Here is a 23,938-nt window from a genome sequence, read left to right as displayed (position 1 = left end):
ATGTCCGCCTAGGCTGCGCCTAGGCCGCTTAAGCATCGCCTAGGCACTAGGCGAATGGAAATCGCCTCGCTTACGCCTACCGGTTTTTCCAACCTTGAGTCACACCACACACACACCCTCTAGAACTGAAAGTTCAGCATCATAGCACATAACAAATCTGGTCCTAGACGAAACGATACAAAGAGCAAGACACAGTAGTAGCAAGTAGAGCCACTAGGCAGCCGCCGCGTCCTGTTCATCCCTTCTTATCCTTGCATGGAGTCACATTTGAGAAGGAAATATGCCTACAATATGTATTTGGTGATATTGTTATCCTAGTCACGATTTAATCGCTGCATTAGATTTATAGAGGCATGAAGTATGTAATTGTATTTGTATGGTTGTAAACCACAAATAAAATTTAGGGAGCATATTTCAGGAAAGGCGCTAGAGACAAACACTTTTGACTCCCAGGCATAACGTAGAGCTCCACAAACAAGCAGCATCTCTTTGGACCAAACCTCACCGGTCAACCAAAACACATAACTTGGGCAAACTCAAGGGAGTCCCGAAAATTTGGGTTGCCACAACAGATGCCATTGTGTAGTATGTACTAGGCAACGCCATTTGTTGTGAACAACCACTATATATGGAAGCTAAGTGTCATCTATTATTCCCTAAAAAAAAAAGTGTCATCTATTATTCTATCTATTAATGCAAGCTATGACATCATTCAGTCTTTCGACCACCCAATTGTCCATTTTCTGTTAAATACATAACTATTTCACGTCGATTGAATTTGGGACTCCAATCGAATCTTGCATATTCATGTCCGCTAGCTTCATGTGTTCTATACACTTCATTTCTAAAAAAAAATGTGTTCTATACACTTGAGTTTACATAACAAAGTTCCGAAGACAATCCCCGCTGCAGCGCGGAGAGTATCCTTCTTGTATCGAGAAAAATAGATTCAAATTGGTGTAAATTGAGCCGTTGGCACTGACATAGCTCTCTTTTTTTTTTCTCTTGGTGTGGATTGAATCTGGATTAAAAATGCCATGTCTTGATCGGTTTATACATGCACGGGTTGCTTTTCTCGTGCTGATATTCAAGATATTGCGCTCGCTAGATATTTGTACATACACCAGCAGATAATAGTGCTGGAGCTTTGCAACTTGCGAGCAGGGATAAAGACCGTTACTGCATCTCGTCCATGCATTTCCCAGTCGACGACTCACGTCCCAGTCACGACTCAGTCAGGACTCACGTACCCCTGGGGCCTGCGTCCACGTACATACAAGCACGTGGAATTCGCCATCGGCATCCCGTGGATCAGAGCCAGCCCGCAGCCTCTCAACCTGCTCAGTGCTCCTCTGAGCTAAACCTAATCCAATGATCCATTTGTCTGTCTATAAATTCACACGAGCCGCTTCTACTTGTAGCTAGCTTCAACCTTAGACAGCAACGGTCGAGAGGAGCAGTCATGGCGTCCACGAACACGAAGGGTCTCCTCCTCGTCGTACTTACTCTCCTGCTCGCGGCCGCTTTCCTCGTCGCCGGCGGCGCAGCTGGCCGAACTCGTGAGCGCGCGCGTACTGCTTAATTAATTTCTAATGACTCCTGCTAGCTGCTGCTTACATACATGCACGCTTCTGGCTTTATGTTGATGCAGAGGCCAAGGAGGAGGAGGCCGAAGCCGGCGTGCCACGGGGCTTCTATCACCATGGCGGCGTCAGCGGCGCCGACGCTCACGGCAGCGGATGCCGGAAGGGCTGCTGCAGGACAAGGGACGGTCGCTGCATCCGCTGCTGCGCTAACGCCGACGAGATCCCGGAGCCCATGTACCGGCCGGCGGTGGAGGTCCACAACTGATCGAGCACCAGACGTTGTGATGCAGCAGGCAGTGATGTTGCCCTTCATACGGACGTGTTGTAAGCACTACTCGGGGTTAATTATGGTTTAGCTTGATTAATAATAGTATCGCTCTGTTCCATATAAACCGTTTTAGCAGATTAAAATAGATTGCTAAAAGGCTTATAATATGAAACGGGGGTGGTAGTGTTGGTTGACCTGTCAGGTTTAAGAGACAAAAACGTTCTAGTCAAATAACGTCAGGTTTAAGAGATAAACATTGACAAAAACGTTCTAGTCAAATAATGTTAAGGAGGAGGCCCACGAACCAACGTTCGTGACCACCTCGTTCGCATCTCACGCGCCCTCGATCGGGGCACCAAAACCAACTCGATGGTTTGGTCCCCTGTCGTCTGCGCCATATAAAAGGGGGGGAGCCTGGCTGCTATCGATCACGGCCAGTTTTACGATCAGCTCGCTGCTTTCCCCACAACTCCTAAAGCCCTACCGATCTAGGGAGGCGCGGAACGACGGGAAGACCGGACCGGAACCTCGCCGTGCCTGTGCCGAGGCGATGCGGGTGGCGCCGGAGGGATCGGGAGGATCTCCCGATCGTCATCGACCACAAGTTCGTCATCAACACCGCCACACCAAGCCTCGCCTCACGCAGGCGTCGATGGGATCGTCAGTGCCCAGTAATGCAACACATCTACTATCTCTGTTATGATCATTAGGTGTTCTAGTGTCTGTTTTTGCGATCTTGTGCTACTCATGCGTTTATAGACCTAACAATGGTATCAGACGCCTAGTACTGCTAGCACTAGAACCCTAGTGGTGATCTGAGATCACAATTTTGTATTAAGATCATGTTTTAGGCAATTATGTTAATGTTTAGTCTTGGATTAGCCCCTGTTATGAATGTCTAGCTCTCAGATCGGTTTATTTTGTATCGAATTAGAACCATCTGCAAGCAATTATGAACCCTAAATATGCAATTTGGCACGAGTCTGAGGATGACAACCTCACCTGACGCCGCCGGGTCGCCGCCTATCCCTCCGGGGGCCGTCGGAGCAGTCGCTGCTCCGGCGAGGGCAGTGATCCCGCGCCGCCGTTGCCTCCCGACGGAGCAGCGCGCGGACGGACGCGCCGTAAGGCGCGGAATGGTCCCCTGCGTCGCTGGCCGTCGTGCCACCCGACGCCGCCGTCACCGAACGGATGCTGCTGGTCAGCACCTTCGAACGCCCGCCGGCTCGCCGACGGGATCCCTCCACCCCGCCGCCTACCGCGCGGATGGACGAGGAACGGACGCGCGGAAGGACGAGAATCGGACGCGCGCGCTGGCCGCCGTGCCAGCCGTCGCCGTCGTCGGCTCGTGGCCGCTTGCCTTGACGGGAGGGTTTCCTCCACGCGCCCCGCATGGAAGACGGCGCCGGCAGCCATGCTCGACGGAGGAGCGCGCGGGACTTGGTCCAGCGCACGCTTCTCCGGCGAGCACCGCCACCGCGCCGGCATGGAGCAAGGGGAGGAGGGCGCCGCCGCCGGCGTCGGCCCTCTGCCTCAGACGCGGAAATATCGGGGAGAAAGGAGGATTTTTAGGGTTAGGGCTCCGGCTGCCCCTTTTGATCCGGCCTTGAATGATCTGGACCGTCCAGTGGATCGGACGGCCGAGATCGAGGCGGAGCAGCAGCCAGGCCGGGGGTCCTTTTTGGGCTGCATCTGAGAGTGGGCTTCGGCCCAGGCTGTCGACAGCCCATGGAGTTTGGGCTGCTGAACGTTTTTCTGTCACTGTTTCTGTTTTTTCAGTGCATATAAATGATTATTAAGTTTATGTTTTTAATGTTTTTGCACTGTTTTGGACAGAAATTAAATTGTCTAAAATAATATGATCAGCAAACATGCTATTTGCTCTGTACAGAAATGAACCAACGAGATTTTTTGTTGAGAGTATTTAGTATGTTTTTAATGTTGAATTATCATTTAAGCATCACATATGTTGTTCCTTAAATGATTTAAAGTTGATGTTTATTTTGAGAATGTCATGACTGCAAAAATAATTCTGACCAACGTTGTATTATTTCTGCAAGTCAACTCCCTAATGTTGTTCTAATTCATGTCATTTCTGCCCAACGGTGTTTGACATAGAATAAGAAATTTATGGCATGATTATTTTATATGCATGCAATTTTACTAATGAATGTCCATGTCAAATTTCAGCTTCCGCTGCGATGCGTTATGATGCTGTCGAGCAGTTGACCGGCAGCAACTTTCCTCGTTGGAAGAACTCCATTGAGCTATGCTTGGCTTTCAACGAGTTTGATTATGCCTTAAGGGAGGATAAGCCCGTGGCGCCAGTTGCTGGTGCCACGGGGTATGATGAACTAAAGAAAACTTATGACTCCAAGATGGAGAAGTGGGACAAATCCAATCACGTTGCAATGCTCGTGATGAATTCTTCCATTTCACCTGAGATTATTGGGGCTCTCCCCAAGAAAGATACTTGCTAAGGAATTTATGGAAGCCTTGGAGGAGCAATTCAAAGGCTCTGAAAAGGTTTATGCTCATGAGCTTTTTCACAAGCTACTTGGCAAGTATAAAAATGATGGTGATGTTAGGGGACATATACTGAGAATGATAAATGCTTCAAATAAACTGAAGCACCTAAAGTGTGAGCTCAGTGACAACCTCCTTATCATCATGATCTTGGAGTCCCTCCCTGAAGAGTTCGATCAGTTCAAGATCAACTACAATTCCATGAAGGAGAAGTGGACACTTGCCGAGATATCCCCTCGTATTGTCCGGGAAGAAGAAAGAATGATGAGGCGAGAACAAGGATCAGGCTTTTCATGTTGCATCCTCAAAGAGAAAGCATGACGGGTCGGGCCCTTCAAAGTCGCCAAAGAAAACCTTCAAGAAGGAAATGCCAAAGTTTAAAGGAAAGGAAAAGGAAAAGGATAATGGACGGTCTTCGAGCCCACTGATAATGTGTGTTTCTTTTGTAAGAAGGAAGGCCATTACGTAAAGGACTCGTCATGAATACCTCAAGTGGATGATGAAGAAAGGTACGAGATGAAATCACTTTTGTTGATGAAATGTTATATACTGATTTCTCTTGTACATCATGGTGGATTGATTCAGGTGCAACTGCTCACGTTGCTAATTCTATGCAGGGATTAAATATGATCCAAACCGTAACAAGCGGGGCAAGACGACTTAAAGTTGCAAATGAAGTTGAAGTTGATGTTGAAGCTGTTGGGTCACTCACCTTGGAGCTCCACACCGGCTTTCACCTTCATTTAAATAATGTTCTTTATGTACCTACTTTAAGTAGGAATTTGATTTCAGTTTCTTGTCTCGATGATAACATGTTTGAGTGCAAGTTTGGTAACAAACAATTTGTTTTAAATTATTGTAATAAAGATGTTGGCCTCGGTGTCAGACGAGGCAAACTATATATGTTATCTATGAATGATTATGTTTTGCATGTGAGTATTGTTTCAAATGTTGAGAAGAAATGGAAGGGTACTAGTGAAAGAACATTTCATGATCTCTGAGTTTTGTGTGTTTGTTAACAACACCGGTGACAATTTAACCGTGTGCTAAGTGGTTTACAGTTAGGGAAATGATACCACGGAAAATCTCGACCCACTCAAAAAGGAAGAAAAGAAAAGAAGGATGAAGCTGTCTCTGGCCGTGGCGGCTGCCGCCGGCAACTCCGGGCCGGCACTGCCGGTGTGCACACCCCGGCACTGCCGGCATCTTTGGCCCGGCACTGTCGGCCTATCTGTCGGTCTGCTGTTTCTGAAAAGTGGCCGGCACTGCCGGCGTCTCAAGGCCGGCACTGCCGGAGTTTCTCCTCCAACGGGCAGAAAAGTAGGTGGGGTATAAATACCCCCCTTCACTTACCTTGGAAGGTTGCTCAAACCCTAAGAACTTCATCCTCCATTGCTGAGCCACCAAGAACACCAAAATCGCCGGATCTCCTCCTCAACCAACCAAATCACTTGTGCTTTGGAGAATCGAAGGAGAAGACCCCGATCTACATCCTCACCGAAGCGTTCTTCATTTCCCCTCTTATGCTTGAGGGCCCCCTTGCTAGTGTTCCTCTTTGGATCCCTAGTTGTTGTTGTTGATGTATGCTTGTTGATTTGTTGTGTTGTTACAGATTTGGGAGCCTCCAATTTGGTTGTGGATGTGTGCCCCAAGAACTTTGTAAAGGCCCGGTTTCCGCCTCGAGGAAATCCCTTAGTGGAAGTGGGCTAGGCCTTTGTGGCGTTGCTCACAGGAGATCTGAGTGAAGCCTTCGTGGCTGTTGGTTTGGCTTGCGTAGCAACCACACTCCTCCAAACGTAGACGTACCTTCTTGCAAAGGAAGGGAACTACGGGAATCATCTCCGTGTTATCGCGTGCTTCACTCTCGGTTACCTCTATCCCACTCTATCTACTATTGTGTTGCTATACCTTGCTTAGTTGCATATCTAGAGAATTTACCTTTGCGTCAAGCCTAAATTGAAAAAGAACTAAAAATTGGTTAGCACCTATTCACCCCCCTCTAGGTGCGGCATACGATCCTTTCAATTGGTATCGAGCCTCGGCTCTTATTTCGGGCTTAACCGCCTAAGAGTATGCCGGACGAGGTGCCCTCGGTAGGGGCCGCCTGAGCGGTCTCCGTGGAAGACTTCAATTCATTGAAGTCCTCCATGGAAGCCCAAATGGAAAGCATGAAAAAGATGATTGCCGAGCTATTGGCTCCGGCCCTACCCAAGGCACCTAGTGTAGAGGTAAAGACACGGGTGCGTTAGATGATGGAGAGGCTTCGGACTTACCCTCATCTACCAAACCCGTGGAAGGTGACAACTTAAACACTATCAAAGCTACAAGTGCATCTCCCAAGGGAACTAGTGAAAGTGAGAGCTACAATCGAGTACCTCCACCTTTCCAATCACCCGATATACCGGTTCCCATGCCTCATTTGAACATTAGGGGCGACCCACCTAAGTTTTCTATTGAGGATTTCGATACTTGGCAATTTGAGTTCCGCTCTCATGCTTGTAGTGCCTCCAATGAATTATGGAGAATCATCAAGGTGGGCTTCAAGCCATACAACCCCGACAATTTGACTAGAAGAGAAGCCATTGATAGTCAACTCAACAACACCGCCTTGCACATGATTCAATCAAGTGTGGGGACAAAGGAATTGCATCGTGTTCGGAACTACACCACCGCCAAGGAAGCTTGGGATGGTTTGACCGCGAGTTGCATTGGAAGTGAGAGCACAAGGAGGAACAAGTATAATGCTCTCAAGAATAAAGCCGAAGGGTTCTTGAGGCTACCGGATGAAGATCATGAAGATATGTATGGAAGACTTCTCACCGTTGCCAATGCCTTCCGGCTTATTGGTGCCACCCACATAAATGACTCTTGGATCAAGGAGAAGTACATTGAATGCATGATGCCATTTGTACCCATCGATGTCAAGACTCTTGTGGGGAGGGAATGCTATTCCTCTCTCTCCTCTCAACAAGTCGTGCACGAGATGCAAGCTCTCAAGGTGCTTGAGGAAGCCTCTCATGATTCTTGCAATCGTGCTCTTGGGATGGCAAAAGGTTCCAACCTTGCCTTGGTGGTCAACTCCGTCGATGAAGTGACTCCTCAAGAATCTTATAGGGCATCTTGGAGCATGTCCTATCCGGAAGATTTGCAATGCCACTACCATGATCACATGGCCTTCCATGCAAAATCCTTTTGGGTTGATCCCTCCAAGGCCAAGGAAGACAACATCAAGAGGAACAACAAAAGTGGTTTCACTAGCTTTGGTCCAAAGACAAGATCTTGCTACAATTGTGATGACAAGCGCCACTTCATTGCCGAATGCCCCTATGAAAATAGAGAGCTTCATAATGGAAGGCTCATTCCCAAGGACAAGAGCAAGGATACCAAGGGCAAGTATTCAAAAGCCCCCAACAAGAATTTCTACAACAACAAGACCAAGAAGGGCAAGAGGCCCTCAAGAGTTGTGCTAGTAACAAGGGAAGAATATTCTTCCGATGAAGTTGAAAGTTCTAGTGGTGATGAAGATGAAGAAAGCTCAAAGGAATTGGCCGCCATTGTCACCACCAACATACCCTCTTCATCTCTCTTTGAATCTCCCAATGAGAACCCTCCTATCAAGAATGCACATTGCTTCATGGCAAGGTCCTCCTTGGACACATCTATCGTGCTATCAACTCAAGAAGAGTATACCTCCGGAGATGATGATGTTGATGATGAAGAAGATGCCTCCACCAATGGATTGGTTGCTCTTGCCTCCCTCTCCACTAACTCTTCATCTCCAAGTGAATCCCCCAATGAGGTCATCCTTGTGGAGGAAGAAAGTTGCCTCATGGCTAAATCCTCCGAGGTATCATCTCCTAACCCCTCTATTCCTAACATACCTAGTGAACTAGGGGTTGATGATGCTAGTCTAAAAGTGAAACAAGAAATGCTAGATTTTGATGATTTCATTCTCAACCTACAAGGTAACACTAAAAAGCATGTTTCAAACCTCATGATTCGTTTAGCTCAACAAAGTGCTATGCTTGAGAAAAAGGGTCAAATAGAGAGAGAAGACTCTCTCGAAATCCATGCTCTTAAAAATGCTCTTGAGGAATGTCAAGAAACCATAGCTTCTCTTGAAGAGAGGTTAGAAAATATTGAAGAGCCTCAAGATAAAATTAACAAGCTCACTAAAGCTAGAGATCTTGCTAGGGCTAAGAATAAAGTGTTTACAAAGGAAAAGGCCCAATTTGGGGTTGATCATGAGAAACTTGTGAAGGATCTAGATGAACTAGACAAAGCTCACAAAGCTTTGAAGAGTGAATACACTCTCCTATCCAAGTCGTTTGAGCAACTTCAAATTAGGCTTGCTTCATATGATGTGCCTAGTTCCTCTACTCCTCTATGTGATCATGCAAACATTGTTGAGGAAAATGCTAGGTTGAAGGATGAACTTGCTAAGGCCTCCTCTCCCCAAAGTAAACTTTCTTTGGATGATCTTTTGAGTAAGAAAAGATCAAACAATGGGAAGGAGGGCCTTGGTTTTAAAGCCAAGCCAAAGAAGGCAAACAAGCAAATGGCCAAGCCCGCACAAGAAAAGAAGAAAGAAGTCACTAATGGTGAAGCCTCCAAGGGCAACACCATGAATGATGATGATGCGGGAATTGCTAACCCTCACTATGTTTTATTTAAAGATTATTATGGTGATGTTTATGCTAAATATGTTGGCCCATATGATGGTTATATTGCTTGGTCTATTTGGGTCCCAAAGACCCTTGTTGCTAACAAAAGAGGACCCATTGCAAAATGGGTACCTAAATCCAAGAATTGATCTCATGTAGGACTATGCCGCCGGAGGTTCAAAATGGGTACTTGATAGTGGATGTACAAGTCATATGACCGGCGGCAAGAACCTCGTCAAGGAGTTGAGGCCTAACATTAATGATATCACCGTCTCCTTTGGCGATAATTCTACATCCGAGGTATTGGGTTTTGGCAAGGTTGTGGTTGCACACAACATTACTCTTGTGGATGTCATGCTTGTCAAAACCCTTGGTTACAATTTGCTTTCCGTTTCCGCCCTTGGCAAGATGGGTTTCGCCGTCTTTATTGATAATGATATTGTGGTCCTCTTGTGGAGCAAGACTCTAAAAGTCGCATTCGTTGGGTATCGCGAACACAACTTGTATGTGGTGGACTTTTCGGGGACCACCACGTCAAGTGCGATGTGCCTATTCGGAAAGGCGGACGTGGGTTGGTTGTGGCATCGCTGCCTAGCCCATGTCAACATGAGAACTTTGCAAAGTCTTCACAAGGGGAACCATATTGTGGGACTAATGGAAAATGTGTCTTTTGCCAAAGATCGTGTTTGTAGGGCTTGTGTTGAAGGCAAAATGCATGACTCTCCGCATCCAAGCAAGACCATTATCTCTTCCAAGAGGATCTTGGAGCTCCTTCATGTGGATCTCTTTGGTCCCGTTACTCATGCAAGTCTTGGTGCGAAGAAACATTGCTTGGTGATTGTCGATGACTACTCAAGATACACTTGGGTCTACTTTCTCAAGACGAAAGATGAGACTCAACAAATATTCATTGACTTTGCTACCGAGGTGCAACGCCAACACAACCTCCTCATTATGGCAATAAGAAGTGACAACGGCTCCGAGTTCAAGAACTACACACTCAATGATTTTCTTAGTGATGAGGGGATTCGTCATCAATATTCCGCTGCTTACACCCCTCAACAAAATGGTGTTGCGGAGAGGAAGAACCGGACTCTTATGGATATGGCAAGGTCTATGATGGCGGAGTATAAATCCCGCTATAACTTTTGGGCCGAAGCCATCTCCACCGCTTGTCACTCCTCCAACCGGCTCTATCTCCGCAAGGGCTTGAACAAGACTCCATATGAAATACTCACCGGGAACAAGCCTAATATCTCATACTTCAAGGTGTTCGGGTGTAAGTGTTTCTACAAAATCAAAGGAGTTCGTTTATCTAAATTCGCTCCTAAAGCTTTGGAGGGTATATTTGTTGGTTACGGTGCCGAATCTCACACTTATAGAATCTTTGATGTATCCTCCGGGATTATCATTGAATCTTGTAGTGTGAAGTTCGAAGAAAATGATGGCTCCCAAGTGGGGCAAGTTGATGTTTGTGCAAGTGATGAAATACCTCAAGATGCCATAGTAAGAATGGGTGTGGGATTTTTCCGCCCCATTGAGGGACACGGTGTGGCGTCTCGGGAAGAACTATGCTCTACCACGGTGGAGCCCTCATCTTCTCAACATCAACAAACCTTACCTAGTGAAGCAAATGATGCACCAACCCAAGAACAAGAACAAGACTCTCCCTCTTATGTGCAAGATCAAGGACAAGATCAAGGTCAAGATCAACCTATCACTCACAATGCCTCCAATGAGGAACCAATCAACTCTTGCCCTTCTCCGAACATTGTTCAAGATCAAGCACATGAGATTGAGCAACCCCAAGCAATTGAGGAAGCTCAAGTTCAAGGTCAAGACGGGGACCCAAATGATCAAGTTGATCAAGTGACACCTCCAAGGCCTAGAAAGACCAAGGAGGAGATCGAGGCCCGTCGTCTAGCAAGAAGAGATAGGAACCTCGAGCTACGTGGACACACTCATGACAAGGTTCTTGGTGATGTTAGGGCAAAGGTTTCCACAAGAAGGCAATTGGCGAACTTTAGCCATCATCATGCTTATATCTCCTTAGTGGAACCCAAGAAAGTATTTGAAGCCCTTGAAGATTCGGATTGGTTGGAAGCTATGCATGAAGAACTCAACAACTTCAAGCGCAACAAAGTGTGGACTTTAGTAAAGAAGCCTAAGGAGTGCCGCAACGTTATAGGCACTAAATGGATTTTCAAGAACAAGCAAGATGAGTTTGGAAATGTTGTGAGGAACAAGGCAAGATTGGTGGCTCAAGGGTTCTCTCAAGTTGAGGGTATTGACTTTGGAGAAACCTATGCTCCCGTGGCTCGCCTTGAGTCCATCCGTATCCTTCTTGCTTATGCTTCGCATCATAACTTTAAGTTACAACAAATGGATGTGAAAAGTGCTTTTCTTAATGGTCCTTTGCATGAAGAGGTTTATGTTAAGCAACCCCTGGGGTTCGAGGATCTCAACTTTCCTAACCATGTCTACAAGCTTGATAAAGCACTTTATGGTCTCAAACAAGCTCCTAGAGCTTGGTACGAGCACCTTAAGGAATTGTTGGTAGACCGTGGGTTTGATGTTGGGCTAATCGACCCCACTCTTTTTACTAAGAGGGTCAATGGGGAGCTTTTCGTTTGCCAATTATATGTTGATGATATTATATTTGGATCTACTAACAAAGCTTTCAATGATGAATTTTCAAAGCTTATGACCGATAGGTTTGAGATGTCTATGATGGGAGAGATGAAGTTCTTCCTTGGTTTTGAGATCAAGCAATTGAGGGAAGGAACCTTCATCAACCAAGCAAAATATCTCCAAGACATGCTCAAGAGGTTCAAGATGACCGAGATGAAGGGTGTGGCCACTCCTATGGTTACCAAATGTCATCTTGCACTAGATCCCAATGGTAAAGAGGTGGATCAAAAGGTATATCGCTCCATGATTGGATCCTTGCTTTACCTTTGTGCATCTAGACCGGACATAGTGTTGAGTGTTGGTGTGTGTGCAAGGTATCAAGCTTCTCCTAAAGAGAGCCACATGATGGCTCTCAAAAGAATCTTTCGATATTTGGTTGATACCCCAAGATATGGTATTTGGTACCCCAAAGGCTCAAGTTTTATTCTCAATGGTTATACCGATGCGGATTGGGCGGGTGATAAGGATGATAGGAAATCAACTTCCGGGGCTTGCCAATTCCTTGGTAGGTCCTTGGTGTGTTGGTCTTCTAAGAAGCAAAATTGTATATCTCTCTCCACCGCCGAAGCCGAATATGTTGCCGCCGCAAGTGGATGCACTCAATTGTTATGGATGAGGCAAACTTTAAAGGAATACGGTGTCATTTGTGACAAAGTGCCTCTATTATGTGACAATGAAAGTGCCATCAAGATTGCCTATAATCCGGTGCAACATTCAAGAACGAAGCATATTGAGATCCGGAATCATTTCATTAGGGATCATGTTGCCCGGGGTGATATTGAGCTTATCTATGTTCCTACCAAAGATCAACTTGCCGATATATTCACGAAGCCTCTTGATGAAGCAAGGTTCTCTTATTTGAGGAATGAGCTAAATATCATTGATTCAAGGAGTATAGCTTGACCATCTTGCAAACACACTTACGTCTCAAAACTTTATTTGGTTTAGATGTGGGCATGGAAATAGGGGGAGTGCGGTTTAAATTATTGAGCTATCCCTCCCCCCATAATGCCAACATTAATGATTTCATTCTCGTTATATCATATGTTGATATGTGAGCTTAAATGATGAGTATTGGTTTGGGCCCTAGATATATCTTCGCGGTGCCATACCATAACACTCATATATGGTGGCCTAGGCCACCACACTCTTCTTCGTGAAGAGTTGGAGTTGTTTGGATTTTCATTGGACCTTTTTGACATCTCCTTGTTTATGGGAAATCACTCATTTTTGGCCTTCATTTGATTTATTTGCAAAAATGAGTGATCATGTACCATCTCACAGTTTGGCGTATCTATCCTAAGCCTCACCTTTCCTAAATAAACCATATCTATCTCCATTCTCTAAAACTCCGCAGTCTTTTTGAGGGCTTTTGTGCTGAGGGCAGGGTTGGCGGCACTGCCGGCGCTTTCCCACCGGCACTGCCGGCCTCGGCTCGGCGGCACTGCCGCTGCGGGCGTGGGTTAAGTTGAGGGCCCGCGGGGGAGTTAGGGCAACTGCTCCTTTCTTCCCCAGCGCGTGCCCTCTCCTCCCACTCGACCCCAGCCGCCGCCGCCGTCGCCCCTGCTCCTCCAGCCGCCGTCCCGGGCTCTCCTTCCTCCTCTGGTCGGTTGATCCGGGCAGGGCCCTCCTCCCCTCCATGGCTTCCTCCTCCGGTTAGTCTCCCTCCTCTCTCTCCCTCTCTAGATTGGGTTGACCTCTCTAGAAGAAAGATGGGTGGACGATTCTCGCCGTAAGTTTTGCCATAGAGGTGGATAACCTAGTGCATGGTTGTGTGAAAGTTTGAGGAACAATGTTTGAGTCTAGAGCAGATCTGGCGTTTTTCCCTGTCGACCGGCACTGCCGCCCCCTCACCACCGGCACTGCCGGTTGGGCCGGCACTGCCGCCCCGACTCACCGCAGATCGCCGGCCGGGCCGGCATCGCCGCCCGTACCTCCCGGCACCGCCGGCCAAGCTGTGCCCGCATCTTCTTTAGCCTTTTTCTTGTTGTATCTTGAACATATCATTCATCATGCCTTGCTTATCAAGATTGCCTTGTTTTAGTGTATCTTATCATATGCTATTCCTATCCTTTGCTCTCACAGGTGCAGGTGGTTCTCATCGCTCTAGCTCGGGCAAACGGGCTATACCTAGTGACTTTGACGCCGAAATTCCATCTCTGAAGAAGTCATCTCGTCGGGAGAGGAACTCCGCTCCGGCTGAACCTCGTGCTAACCTTCTCCGGAGATTGAGAGGCATGCCCATTGGGAAGTGGCCAGATAATGAGTATGCTCGGTTGCGTCAGTCCAACGCTTACACCTCTCCCAAGGGCACCAATTGCTCTGCTCTCGTTCCGGACTAAGTATCAAGAGAAGACCTATGATGATCTCTATGCAAATGCCACTTATAAAGTTGCTCCTATGCATCACATCAACTTTGCTCACATGGATAAACACGCCAACTACTTTGCTGAAGCTCGAGATATTTGTGCGCAGTTTGGTCTTGTTCCTCTGATGAAGTTTCGAGCATCCTTACTCGTGTGGAGGTGATTGGGCAATTCTTTGCCACGGTTTATGTTGACAATGATGATGCCAAGACTATGACTTGGATGACGAAGGTCGCATGTTGCATGGCACTTGGGACCAATTTGCAGCTTGTCTTGGTTATCCGGTGCTCACTGGCAATGAAGATGGATACTTTAGAGCCCACAACACTCCCAAGCCCGTTGAGAAGGCTCTCCTTGCTGATCTTTATCTTGAAGGAGAAGTGGTATATGGTTCTCAGAAATTCCTCCGCCCGGTGTATGACATTCTTCTCCGCATTTACCGAGAGGTCCTTAATCCCAAGGTTGGCTGCGTTGATCAGATCTATGGATACCTTGGGAACTTGTTGCTCCTTTCTCACCAGCACCGTGACACCGGTATGCAGCTTGATGTGATGGATTTTCTGTGGAATGAGTTTTGGGCTTGCATAATGGCTCGCAAGGCCCCTGTGTTTGCTCCCTACTTCATGTTCTTCATATGCTCTCGTTGGGACAATGCTGGATATGGCAGGCTCACTGATGAGGTTAACCTTCTACCTCACAAGGCTAAGGATCTCAAGGTCAAGACTCACGACAATCCTCCTCGTCTTCCCAATGATGAGGATTCTGCTGAAGAAGAAGAAGACTCTGATTTTGAGTTGGCACCTCCTGCTGACAATGGCTGGTTTGCTTGCATAGAGGCCAAGTTGGCCAAGATGTTCTGCCTCAAGTCTGACATCAACAGGCGTCAGTATCAGGCTCATAGGGAGCGTAAAATGGACAGGAGGAACACAAAGCTCATCATGCGCAAGTTGGATATTCCTGTTGAAAGTGGATCTGAGGAGGTCATCACTCCTGAAGAAGAATGGCTCTCCAAGCATGGCAATGTGACTGAGTTTGAACAGATTGGTCTTCCCGGTCCCTCTCGCCGTCGGCCCCCTCCTAGTGATGATGTTGAGCCCGCCGAGTCTGAAGAAGATGAAGAGTCGGAGGACGATGAAGAGACGGAGAGTGAGTGAGCTCTCATGGGACGTTGTAGCATCGCTTCTTTTCTCCTTTTTGGTGTGTTGATGCCAAAGGGGAGAAGAAGGTCTAGTAGGACTTGCACGGGATTTGCTAGGGAGGTTTGAGGGCACAAGCATTTGCTTTTTATCATTCCGTTAAAGCTTGTGTCCTCCTTTTATCTTCTATATTATGTTGAACCTTATCTTATGTCTTATGTGTCCTATGTGTGGTGAACTATGTGTGGTGAACTATTGCTATGTTTGTCGGTATTCTATATGGTTGAGAGTATTGTCATGGATTGGTATGATCATCTTATATCTCATATTGTCTATGGATCTATCTCAAATTGATACTTGATGTGATTATGGGATTCTTGTTCATGATATTGAGGCTATTGTCTTGAAATGTTAAGGATGTCAATATGAAAAGGTATGATCTTAACTTGTCATCTTCTATCTTTTCCCATACATTTTATGCTTTATGTCTTATGAGCATTGTGCTTTCTATCTTGGTAGTTGAAGTTGCTCTATACCTAATGTGTGCATATATATATTCTTGCACTAAATTTCTCGCATGCACACATCTAGGGGGAGTTTCTCTCTCGCTGCCAAACATATAGATATTCTTGCTCTATTCTTTGCAAAATCCCGGTATTGTCATCAAACACCAAAAAGGGGGAGATTGAAAGAACATTTCATGATCTCTGAGTTTTGTGTGTTTGTTAACAACACCGGTGACAATTTAACCGTGTGTTACGTGGTTTACAGTTAGGGAAAAGATACCACGGAAAATCTCGACCCACTCAAAAAGGAAGAAAAGAAAAGAAGGATGAAGTCGTCTCTCGGCCGTGGCCGGCACCGCCGGCAACTCCGGGCCGACGATCGCCGGTGTGCACACCCCGGCACTGCCGGCATCTTTGGCCCGGCACTGCCGGCCTATCTCGTCGGTCTGCTGTTTCGAAAAGTGGCCGGCACCGCCGGCGTCTCAAGGCCGGCACTCGCCGGAGTTTCTCCTCCAACGGGCGGTAAAGTAGGTGGGGTATAAATACCCCCTTCACTTACCTTGGAAGGTTGCTCAAACCCTAAGAACTTCATCCTCCATTGCTGAGCCACCAAGAACACCAAAATCGCCAGATCTCCTCCCTCAACCAACCAAATCACTTGTGCTTTGGAGAATCGAAGGAGAAGACCCCGATCTACATCCTCACCGAAGCGTTCTTCATTTCCCCTCTTATGCTTGAGGGCCCCCTTGCTAGTGTTCCTCTTTGGATCCCTAGTTGTTGTTGTTGATGTATGCTTGTTGATTTGTTGTGTTGTTACAGATTTGGGAGCCTCCAATTTGGTTGTGGATGTGTGCCCCAAGAACTTTGTAAAGGCCCGGTTTCCGCCTCGAGGAAATCCCTTAGTGGAAGTGGGCTAGGCCTTTGTGGCATTGCTCACAGGAGATCTGAGTGAAGCCTTCGTGGCTGTTGGTTTGGCTTGCGTAGCAACCACACTCCTCCAAACGTAGACGTACCTTCTTGCAAAGGAAGGGAACTACGGGAATCATCTCCGTGTCATCGCGTGCTTCACTCTCGGTTACCTCTATCCCACTCTATCTACTATTGTGTTGCTATACCTTGCTTAGTTGCATATCTAGAGAATTTACCTTTGCGTCAAGCCTAAATTGAAAAAGAACTAAAAATTGGTTAGCACCTATTCACCCCCCCCTCTAGGTGCGGCATACGATCCTTTCAACTAGCACTTCTTCGAAATTGTGGCACTGTCGTTTAGGCCACATTTCGAGGGGGAGAATGGAAAGACTTATTAAAAATGATGTACTCCTCCCATTAGACTTCTCCGATGCGGACAAATGTGTTGATTGCATCAAAGGTAAATATGCAAAAACAATTAAGAAAGGAGCGGTAAGAGCCACGAGTGTCCTCGAACTCATACATACTGACATATGCGGACCTCTTAATGTTAAGTCTATAGATGGTTTTGATTCGTTCATCACCTTCACGAGACGACTTTTCCCGTTATGGGTACATTTACCCTATACGTGATCGATCGGAAGCTTTGGACAAATTTAAAGTGTTCAAAGCCGAAGTTGAGAACCAACTGAATGCAAAAATTGAAGTTGTACGATCTGATCGCGGGGGAGAGTATTACGGTAGGCACGCTCCTTATGGGCAAATTCCAGGACCTTTTGCTAAGTTCCTAGCTGAGAATGGGATTGTTGCCCATTATTCAATGCCTGGTGAACCTCAACAAAATGGTGTGGTTGAGCGCCGCAATCGCACGCTTTTGGATATGGTGCGTAGCATGCTCAGTCATGCAAGTTTGCCGGTAAGCCTATGGATGGAGGCATTGAAGACGGCTGCACATATTTTAAATCTTGCTCCCACTAAGTCAGCACCGAACACACCTCACGAGATGTGGACGGGAAAGAAACCGAGCTTGAACTATTTACGTGTGTGGGGCTGTCCTACTGAAGCTAGAATTTTCAATCCACAACTTAAGAAGTTAGACCCAAAAACGGTTAGTTGTTTCTTCGTCGGATACCCGCACAGGGGAAAGGGATATCGTTTCTATTGCCCCGGTCATACCACTAAGTACGTGGAGACCCGGCAAGCGGTATTTTTTGAGGATAATGAAGTTAATGAAATAAGGAAGATTGATCTTGAGGAAAAGCGGGTGTGTGCTCCATCCCCGATTATCCAAAAGGTCGTTCTACCAATGCAGAGGAGAATCACTTCTAATGTTGAGACCGAACCTCACAGTTCTGGTCCTCAACCTGATGGTGATCCTGAAACTAATGATAACGCAAATCCAGAAGGTGAAGAAAATCACCAGTCGGATAATGAAGAAGATCCTCATAATAATAATGCCCCTCCACCACCATCGCCCGTGAGAAGATCACATCGAGAAAGAAGAAAAGCCATCTCGAGATGATTATATCACCTACATGAGTGAGGATGTAGATGATATAGGGAAGGTGGAGGATCCAACCTCATACAAGGAGGCCATTAAGAGTTTGAATTCGTCTAAGTGGCAAATCGCCATGGAAGACGAGTTGAAATCTATGAGCTCAAATGATGTTTGGGACCTAGTAGAAGTTCCTAATGACGCCAAAAGAGTAGGCTCCAAATGGATCTACAAAACTAAGTACGACCCCAAAGGGAACATCGAAAGGTTCAAAGCTAGACTTGTGGCAAAAGGTTTCACACGAGAGAGAAGGAATCGATTATAATGAGACTTTCTCTCCTGTGTCATCTAAAGATTCTTTTAGGATCGTCATGGCTCGGTAGCTCATTTCGACCTAGAATTGCATCAAATGGACGTTAAGACGGCATTTCTAAATGGCGACCTTGATGAAGACGTATACATGACTCAGCCGGAAGGTTTTGTTGTGGAAGGAAAGGAACATTTAGCATGTCGTCTGAAGAAATCCATCTATGGCTTGAAGCAAGCTTCAAGACAGTGGTACCTCAAGTTCGATAAGATTATTAGAACTTTTGGTTTTACTCGAAAATGTTAAGGACAACCGCATTTATGTTAAGTTTAAAGGCAGTAGGTTCACAATATTAGTCCGTATGTGGATGACATATTATTGGCCTGCAGTGATAAGGATATGCTGCACGAGACCAAGAATTTTCTGTCTTCCAATTTTGATATGAAAGATCTCGGTGAAGCTTCATATGTCCTCGGCATTGAGATTCATCGAGATAGGTCTAAAGGTGTGTTGGGACTATCACAAAAGGCATACCTTGAGCGAGTACTAAAGAAATTCAATATGCATAAGTGCTCGGCTCACCTGCCCCAGTAGTCAAGGGCGATAAGTTTGGGACATTTCAATGTCCGAGGAACCAAATTGAAACTGATCAGATGAAGTCGGTTCCTTATGCTTCAGTTATCGGAAGCATCATGTATGCACAAGTTTGTACACGCCCTGACTTGGCTTTTATAACCGGGATGCTTGGCAGATTCCAATCAAATCCAGGACTAGACCACTGGAAGGCCGCAAAGAAAGTCTTGCGTTATATGCAAGAGACAAAAGGGTACATGCTTACGTACGGAAGGTCCGATAACCTACAAGTTGTTGGTTATTCAGATTCCGATCATGCCGGTTGTGTGGATAGTAAGAAATCCACGTCGGGTTATGTATTCACACTTGCCGGAGGAGCTATATCGTGGAAAAGCTCCAAACAAACTATAGTTGCTTCATCTACGATGCAAGCAGAGTTTATAGCATGTTATGAGGCCATCGGGCGAGGCTGTATGGCTAAAGAATTTCATTCCCGGACTTAAAGTGGTCGACAGCATTTCAAAACCACTTCTATTGTACTTGCGATAATGAACCCGCAGTTTTCTATGCGAATAACAACAAGTCAAGTGATGCTGCCAAACACATTGACATTAAGTATCATGTTGTGATGCATAGGATCCAGGATCAAACAACTAAGGTTAAGCATATAAGTACGACTTGTATGCTTGCGGATCCGCTAACGAAAGGCTTACCACCCAGAATTTTTCGTGAGCATGTTGCCGGCATGGGATTACTGGAAGCCTTATGATTCTGGAATAAAGGGACCATAATAAGAACCACTCCCAATAAGTATTATGTTATCCATTTCAAGATAGGCGGGTATGCCATAAGTGTTGAGGTTCAATAGCATTTCATTGGTTGTTGTAACACCTCACTTTGGTTTATTATTCCTATGGAGAATGGGCAAATGATGTTAAACCTAACGATCAAGGGGGAGAATGTTGGTTGACCTGTCAGGTTTAAGAGACAAAAACGTTCTAGTCAAATAACGTCAGGTTTAAGAGATAAACATTGACAAAAACGTTCTAGTCAAATAACGTTAAGGAGGAGGCCCACGAACCAACGTTCGTGACCACCTCGTTCGCATCTCACGCGCCCTGATCGGGGGCACCAAAACCAACTCGATGGTTTGGTCCCCTGTCGCCTGCGCCATATAAAAGGGGGGGAGCCTGGCTGCTATCGATCACGGCCAGTTTTACGATCAGCTTGCTGCTTTCCCCACAACTCCTAAAGCCCTACCGATCTAGGGAGGCGCGAAGCAACGGGAAGACCAGACTGGAACCTCGCCGTGCTGTGCCAGGGCAGTGCAGGTGGCGCCCGGAGGGGATCAGGAGGATCTCCCGATCGTCATCGACCACAAGTTCGTCATCAACACCGCCACACCAAGCCTGCCTCACGCAGGCGTCGATGGGATCGTCAGTGCCCAGTAATGCAACACATCTACTATCTCTGTTATGATCATTAGGTGTTCTAGTGTCTGTTTTTGCGATCTTGTGCTACTCATGCGTTTATAGACCTAACAGGTAGTACTAGTACTGTACGTGCTAAAAAGAAAGTGGGGGCATATCCATGTTACCATGTACAGTGTTCTTGTAGAACGCTCTCTTGCAAGTTTTGGTCTGTCAAATATATCCGTTTGACGTCTTTGAGATTGATCGGCGCGGTTTGTAACGTATTGTCATATTGTGTTATATAGGCTTATGCATGTGAATAAAGGACGCCACAACATCTTTTTCTATCACGCTTAATTCTACTTGATGCGCTAAATTCCTTCCGATCTGAGGAAAAAAAAAGAACCATCCGATACCACGAGTGCCTTTAATTGTTCCTTTCAATTAAATCTAGCTTCTATTCGAGACAACAAAACAATCAACGTCCCAAGGTCGCTCCTAGGATACCAAAACTAAACCAATACAACATAACGTGGGCCTAACAAAGACGAGAATACCTCCTCTCGGCTCCATGGTGCCGGTGTGGCGGCAAAATATGGAGACAAGAGAGGTTTGATCTACAAAGTGATGCCTTATATTTTGACGATATAATATGTGTATCTACCGGGAGAATCATTTTTAGTTAGTTGCTACACACAAAACATGCCACACGGGGCACGTTAGGGTGAGAGAGATGAAATCACCATTATGGAGATGGTTACTAGACTAAACACCCAACTTAGAGGAACAAACTTTGGAAGGTTGGAAGTTGGAACAGTCATGACATGGTTTGTATACCTTCTGACTGCCAAGTGTGAGCCTCATCAAATGATCCCATCGAAAACCTATGTAGGTGTACTTCATTTTTGATTAAAAAATCTTGTGTCTCGCTCCTTCTAGAGCATCCACAATGAGAGGTGACATGCAGACTTTCGTGTTGGGAGATCATTAGACGGAAGAAGTAGAAGGTGTTTGTGGATCTGATCTCGGAGTGAATAGCTTGAAGTAAATGCACACGGGCGGAAGGATTGCCCATGGTCGTCTGCACCAAATCACTAAACAAGTTTGCAAAGTTCCAAGTCACGAAGATGTGGTCAGTAGTCGCAGGCTAAATGTCAGAGAAGCTAAGTAGCGGGTTGGGGGATTCCACGCTTTGCGAGGTTATTAGTTGCGCCCTATCTTGAAAGGTTAGCTAGGACAAGGTCTTGGACCATGGTGCGATCTTTGCCGCAAATCAACTGTTGGTCATCATAGTGAGGCCTTGCATTTGGAATTCTTATGTGGAAGCAATTGAATAGATGTTGTTTGATTTCTACCTCCAAAAGACAGTGCCTTGAGTGGAATCTAGAGATGACAATGTCTTCAATGAAATCATAACCCTAAAACATCCCAGCCCAAATCCTATCTTCTTAGGTGACCTTGCTTTTCTCCTCCCCATTTGTGCTTCGCAATGGCATCTCGACAGACCCCTTTCACTACTCTACAAACATTATCGGTCCACGGTGGTCGCTACTTCACACACGTTTTTTTTTTCTAAATCGCCCATGAGAATATTCCAACATGACTTCAGAATTGTCATAAATGTAAAAGGTTAGAAAATCTTGATCTCCTAATAATTATTTAAATGAATCTTATCTCTAGAACAATAGTGCATGGTTTGATATCTCTACGTCGATCATGGGCATGTTCCTCGAGAAAATGCCTCTCTACTCATTTATCCAAAAATACATGACTTAGAAATTTAGTCAAATGCAATGCTTTCTAAGTTTGGCCAACTATATATACAGAAATATGAAGGTGTACAATACATAATCATTATCAATATATCCACCACAATGGTTGGGATACCCTCCTCATGTGGACTACGAGAAGAGATGCCAATATGAAGCCTTTTAGGAAGCCTAGAGCGCACCACCCATCTAGAGGCATTCTGGGCTTTGCACATGTAGACAGAGGAACGTTAAGCTTCCATCCAGCCACCACTAAGTAGAGTAGAGAAAATTTTGGTTTATCCTCCATTAGTAAAAGAACAAGAGAGAAAACAAGGCGAGAAAGTGTAAGGAAGAACTTAGAGATCGAGCAACAGGTGTTCCCCACAAGGTTGTTAAGTACATGCCCACTACTTCGTCTTTTCAAGTTGTAATTCCACAATCTTTGGTTAGATTATTCAAATGTCCATCTCTTGTGTCGCCCTAATTTTTTATGTTGTATTCTAAGATATGTTCTCTCTTGATGTAGAGAGGAACTAGTGCTCACTAGAGAAGAACTCGTTATATCTCACATTTAATAAGAGTGGAGGAAGATTTATGTGGGTTTGCTCTGTGTTTTGCCCTCCAAAGTTGAGGGTTTTACACGCAAACGAGTGGTGTATCTGTGTTGGCTACACTTTTGGGTTATGAGATTGCTGAAATCATCTACTACTTGTTTTACATGTGTGGTATTTGCACTCAATACTTGTACTTTGTTTGAACAAAATTTATTTTATCCATATATGTTTGATACATATATTTCCTTCCAACACGAGCAACGTTCCATTAGTTTGTATAATATCAGGCAAAAGTATAGTTCAATTATGTTGTGTGTCTTCTAGACCATGTTAAGTATGTGTTAATTCCTCAGAAAAGAGATATACTTTCATTATGTATCCATTCAGTATTTAGTACTTAGTGAGATTTGGCTTAAATAGATTTATATGTCATATATTTTGAGATGGAGGGAGTATCATAAGTAAGATAGTACCAATGAATTTGGTTGTTTTACGCTGGAGATTTGTGTACTCGATTTTTACTCATTAATAACAAAACATTACGATACACTCTGAACCCAAGAAGATACTGAACACAGCAGGATCCTTTAGGCGACAATTGATATGGGACCACGGGTTGCACTATGCACTGGCGCAATAACAAGGGTGGAAACGGGTCGGATAGTGCCTTTTCTATATCTATTTTATATTTTCAAAACAAATACCGATGCGAATACAGATCTTGTTGAGTAATAATATATAGCGAATGCTAGCTCCTCGAATATGGATGTGGACGAGATGATTTCTCAATTAAAAAAGGATACAGAGATAAGGAAGTAATAGACTATGTGTCGTATAGGGATAAATATAACTAACAAAATACAGAAAATCGATCACAGAAAAATACATTTGACCATCTTGTTAGTTTTTTTTATTAACTAAGAGTATCTCCAGTCGCGTCCCCCAAATCGTCCCCAAAAGGGATTTGCGGCCGGACAAAAAAAACGTTCCCAGCCGCGTCCTCCAAAGCCTCATTTTGTCCGGCGTGGCCCGATAAGGTGTCCGGCGCCACGAGCCCGTCCCCGCTACACAGGGGACGCTCCGGGGACGACGGACACACCGAAAAGCGAGGCGAAGCGAGGCGGGCCCTACGCGTCAGCGGCATAGAGAAAATTCGTCCACCGCTCCCGCCTAATCGTGCCTCTCCCGCCACAT

At 45.6% G+C, this 23,938-nt stretch overlaps 1 protein-coding gene across 2 annotated transcripts; it reads left to right on the top strand.

The window, feature by feature from the left end:
* The first annotated feature begins 1,328 nt into the window (after nt 1–1,328).
* On the top strand, nt 1,329–20,701 carry LOC124684213 (CYC02 protein-like). 2 transcript variants are annotated; one of them, XR_006996947.1, is made up of 3 exons: nt 1,359–1,559; nt 1,652–2,034; nt 20,572–20,701. XR_006996947.1 is itself a non-coding variant. In XM_047218580.1 (2 exons), the coding sequence occupies exons 1-2, from the start codon at nt 1,463–1,465 to the stop codon at nt 1,849–1,851; spliced, it is 297 nt and encodes a 98-aa protein (XP_047074536.1). In that variant the 5' UTR covers nt 1,329–1,462; the 3' UTR covers nt 1,852–2,039. The 2 variants fall into 2 exon arrangements, 1 of the variants encoding a protein (XP_047074536.1); XM_047218580.1 differs by lacking the exon at nt 20,572–20,701 and having other exon boundaries at nt 1,329–1,559; nt 1,652–2,039.
* The last annotated feature ends 3,237 nt before the right edge of the window (nt 20,702–23,938 follow it).

Source organism: Lolium rigidum, chromosome 1 (genome assembly GCF_022539505.1).
Source record: "Lolium rigidum isolate FL_2022 chromosome 1, APGP_CSIRO_Lrig_0.1, whole genome shotgun sequence".
Lineage (NCBI taxonomy): Eukaryota > Viridiplantae > Streptophyta > Magnoliopsida > Poales > Poaceae > Lolium > Lolium rigidum.
Note: the sequence above shows the minus strand (reverse complement) of the source record. Positions and strands in the feature narration are given on the sequence as shown.

Coding starts and splice junctions, on each gene's coding strand:
- LOC124684213 (XM_047218580.1), top strand. CDS start 1,463: ATGGCGTCCACGAACACGAAGGGTCTCCTCCTCGTCGTACTTACTCTC. Junction 1,560..1,651: donor CGGCGCAGCTGGCCGAACTC/GTGAGCGCGCGC, acceptor ATGTTGATGCAG/AGGCCAAGGAGGAGGAGGCC.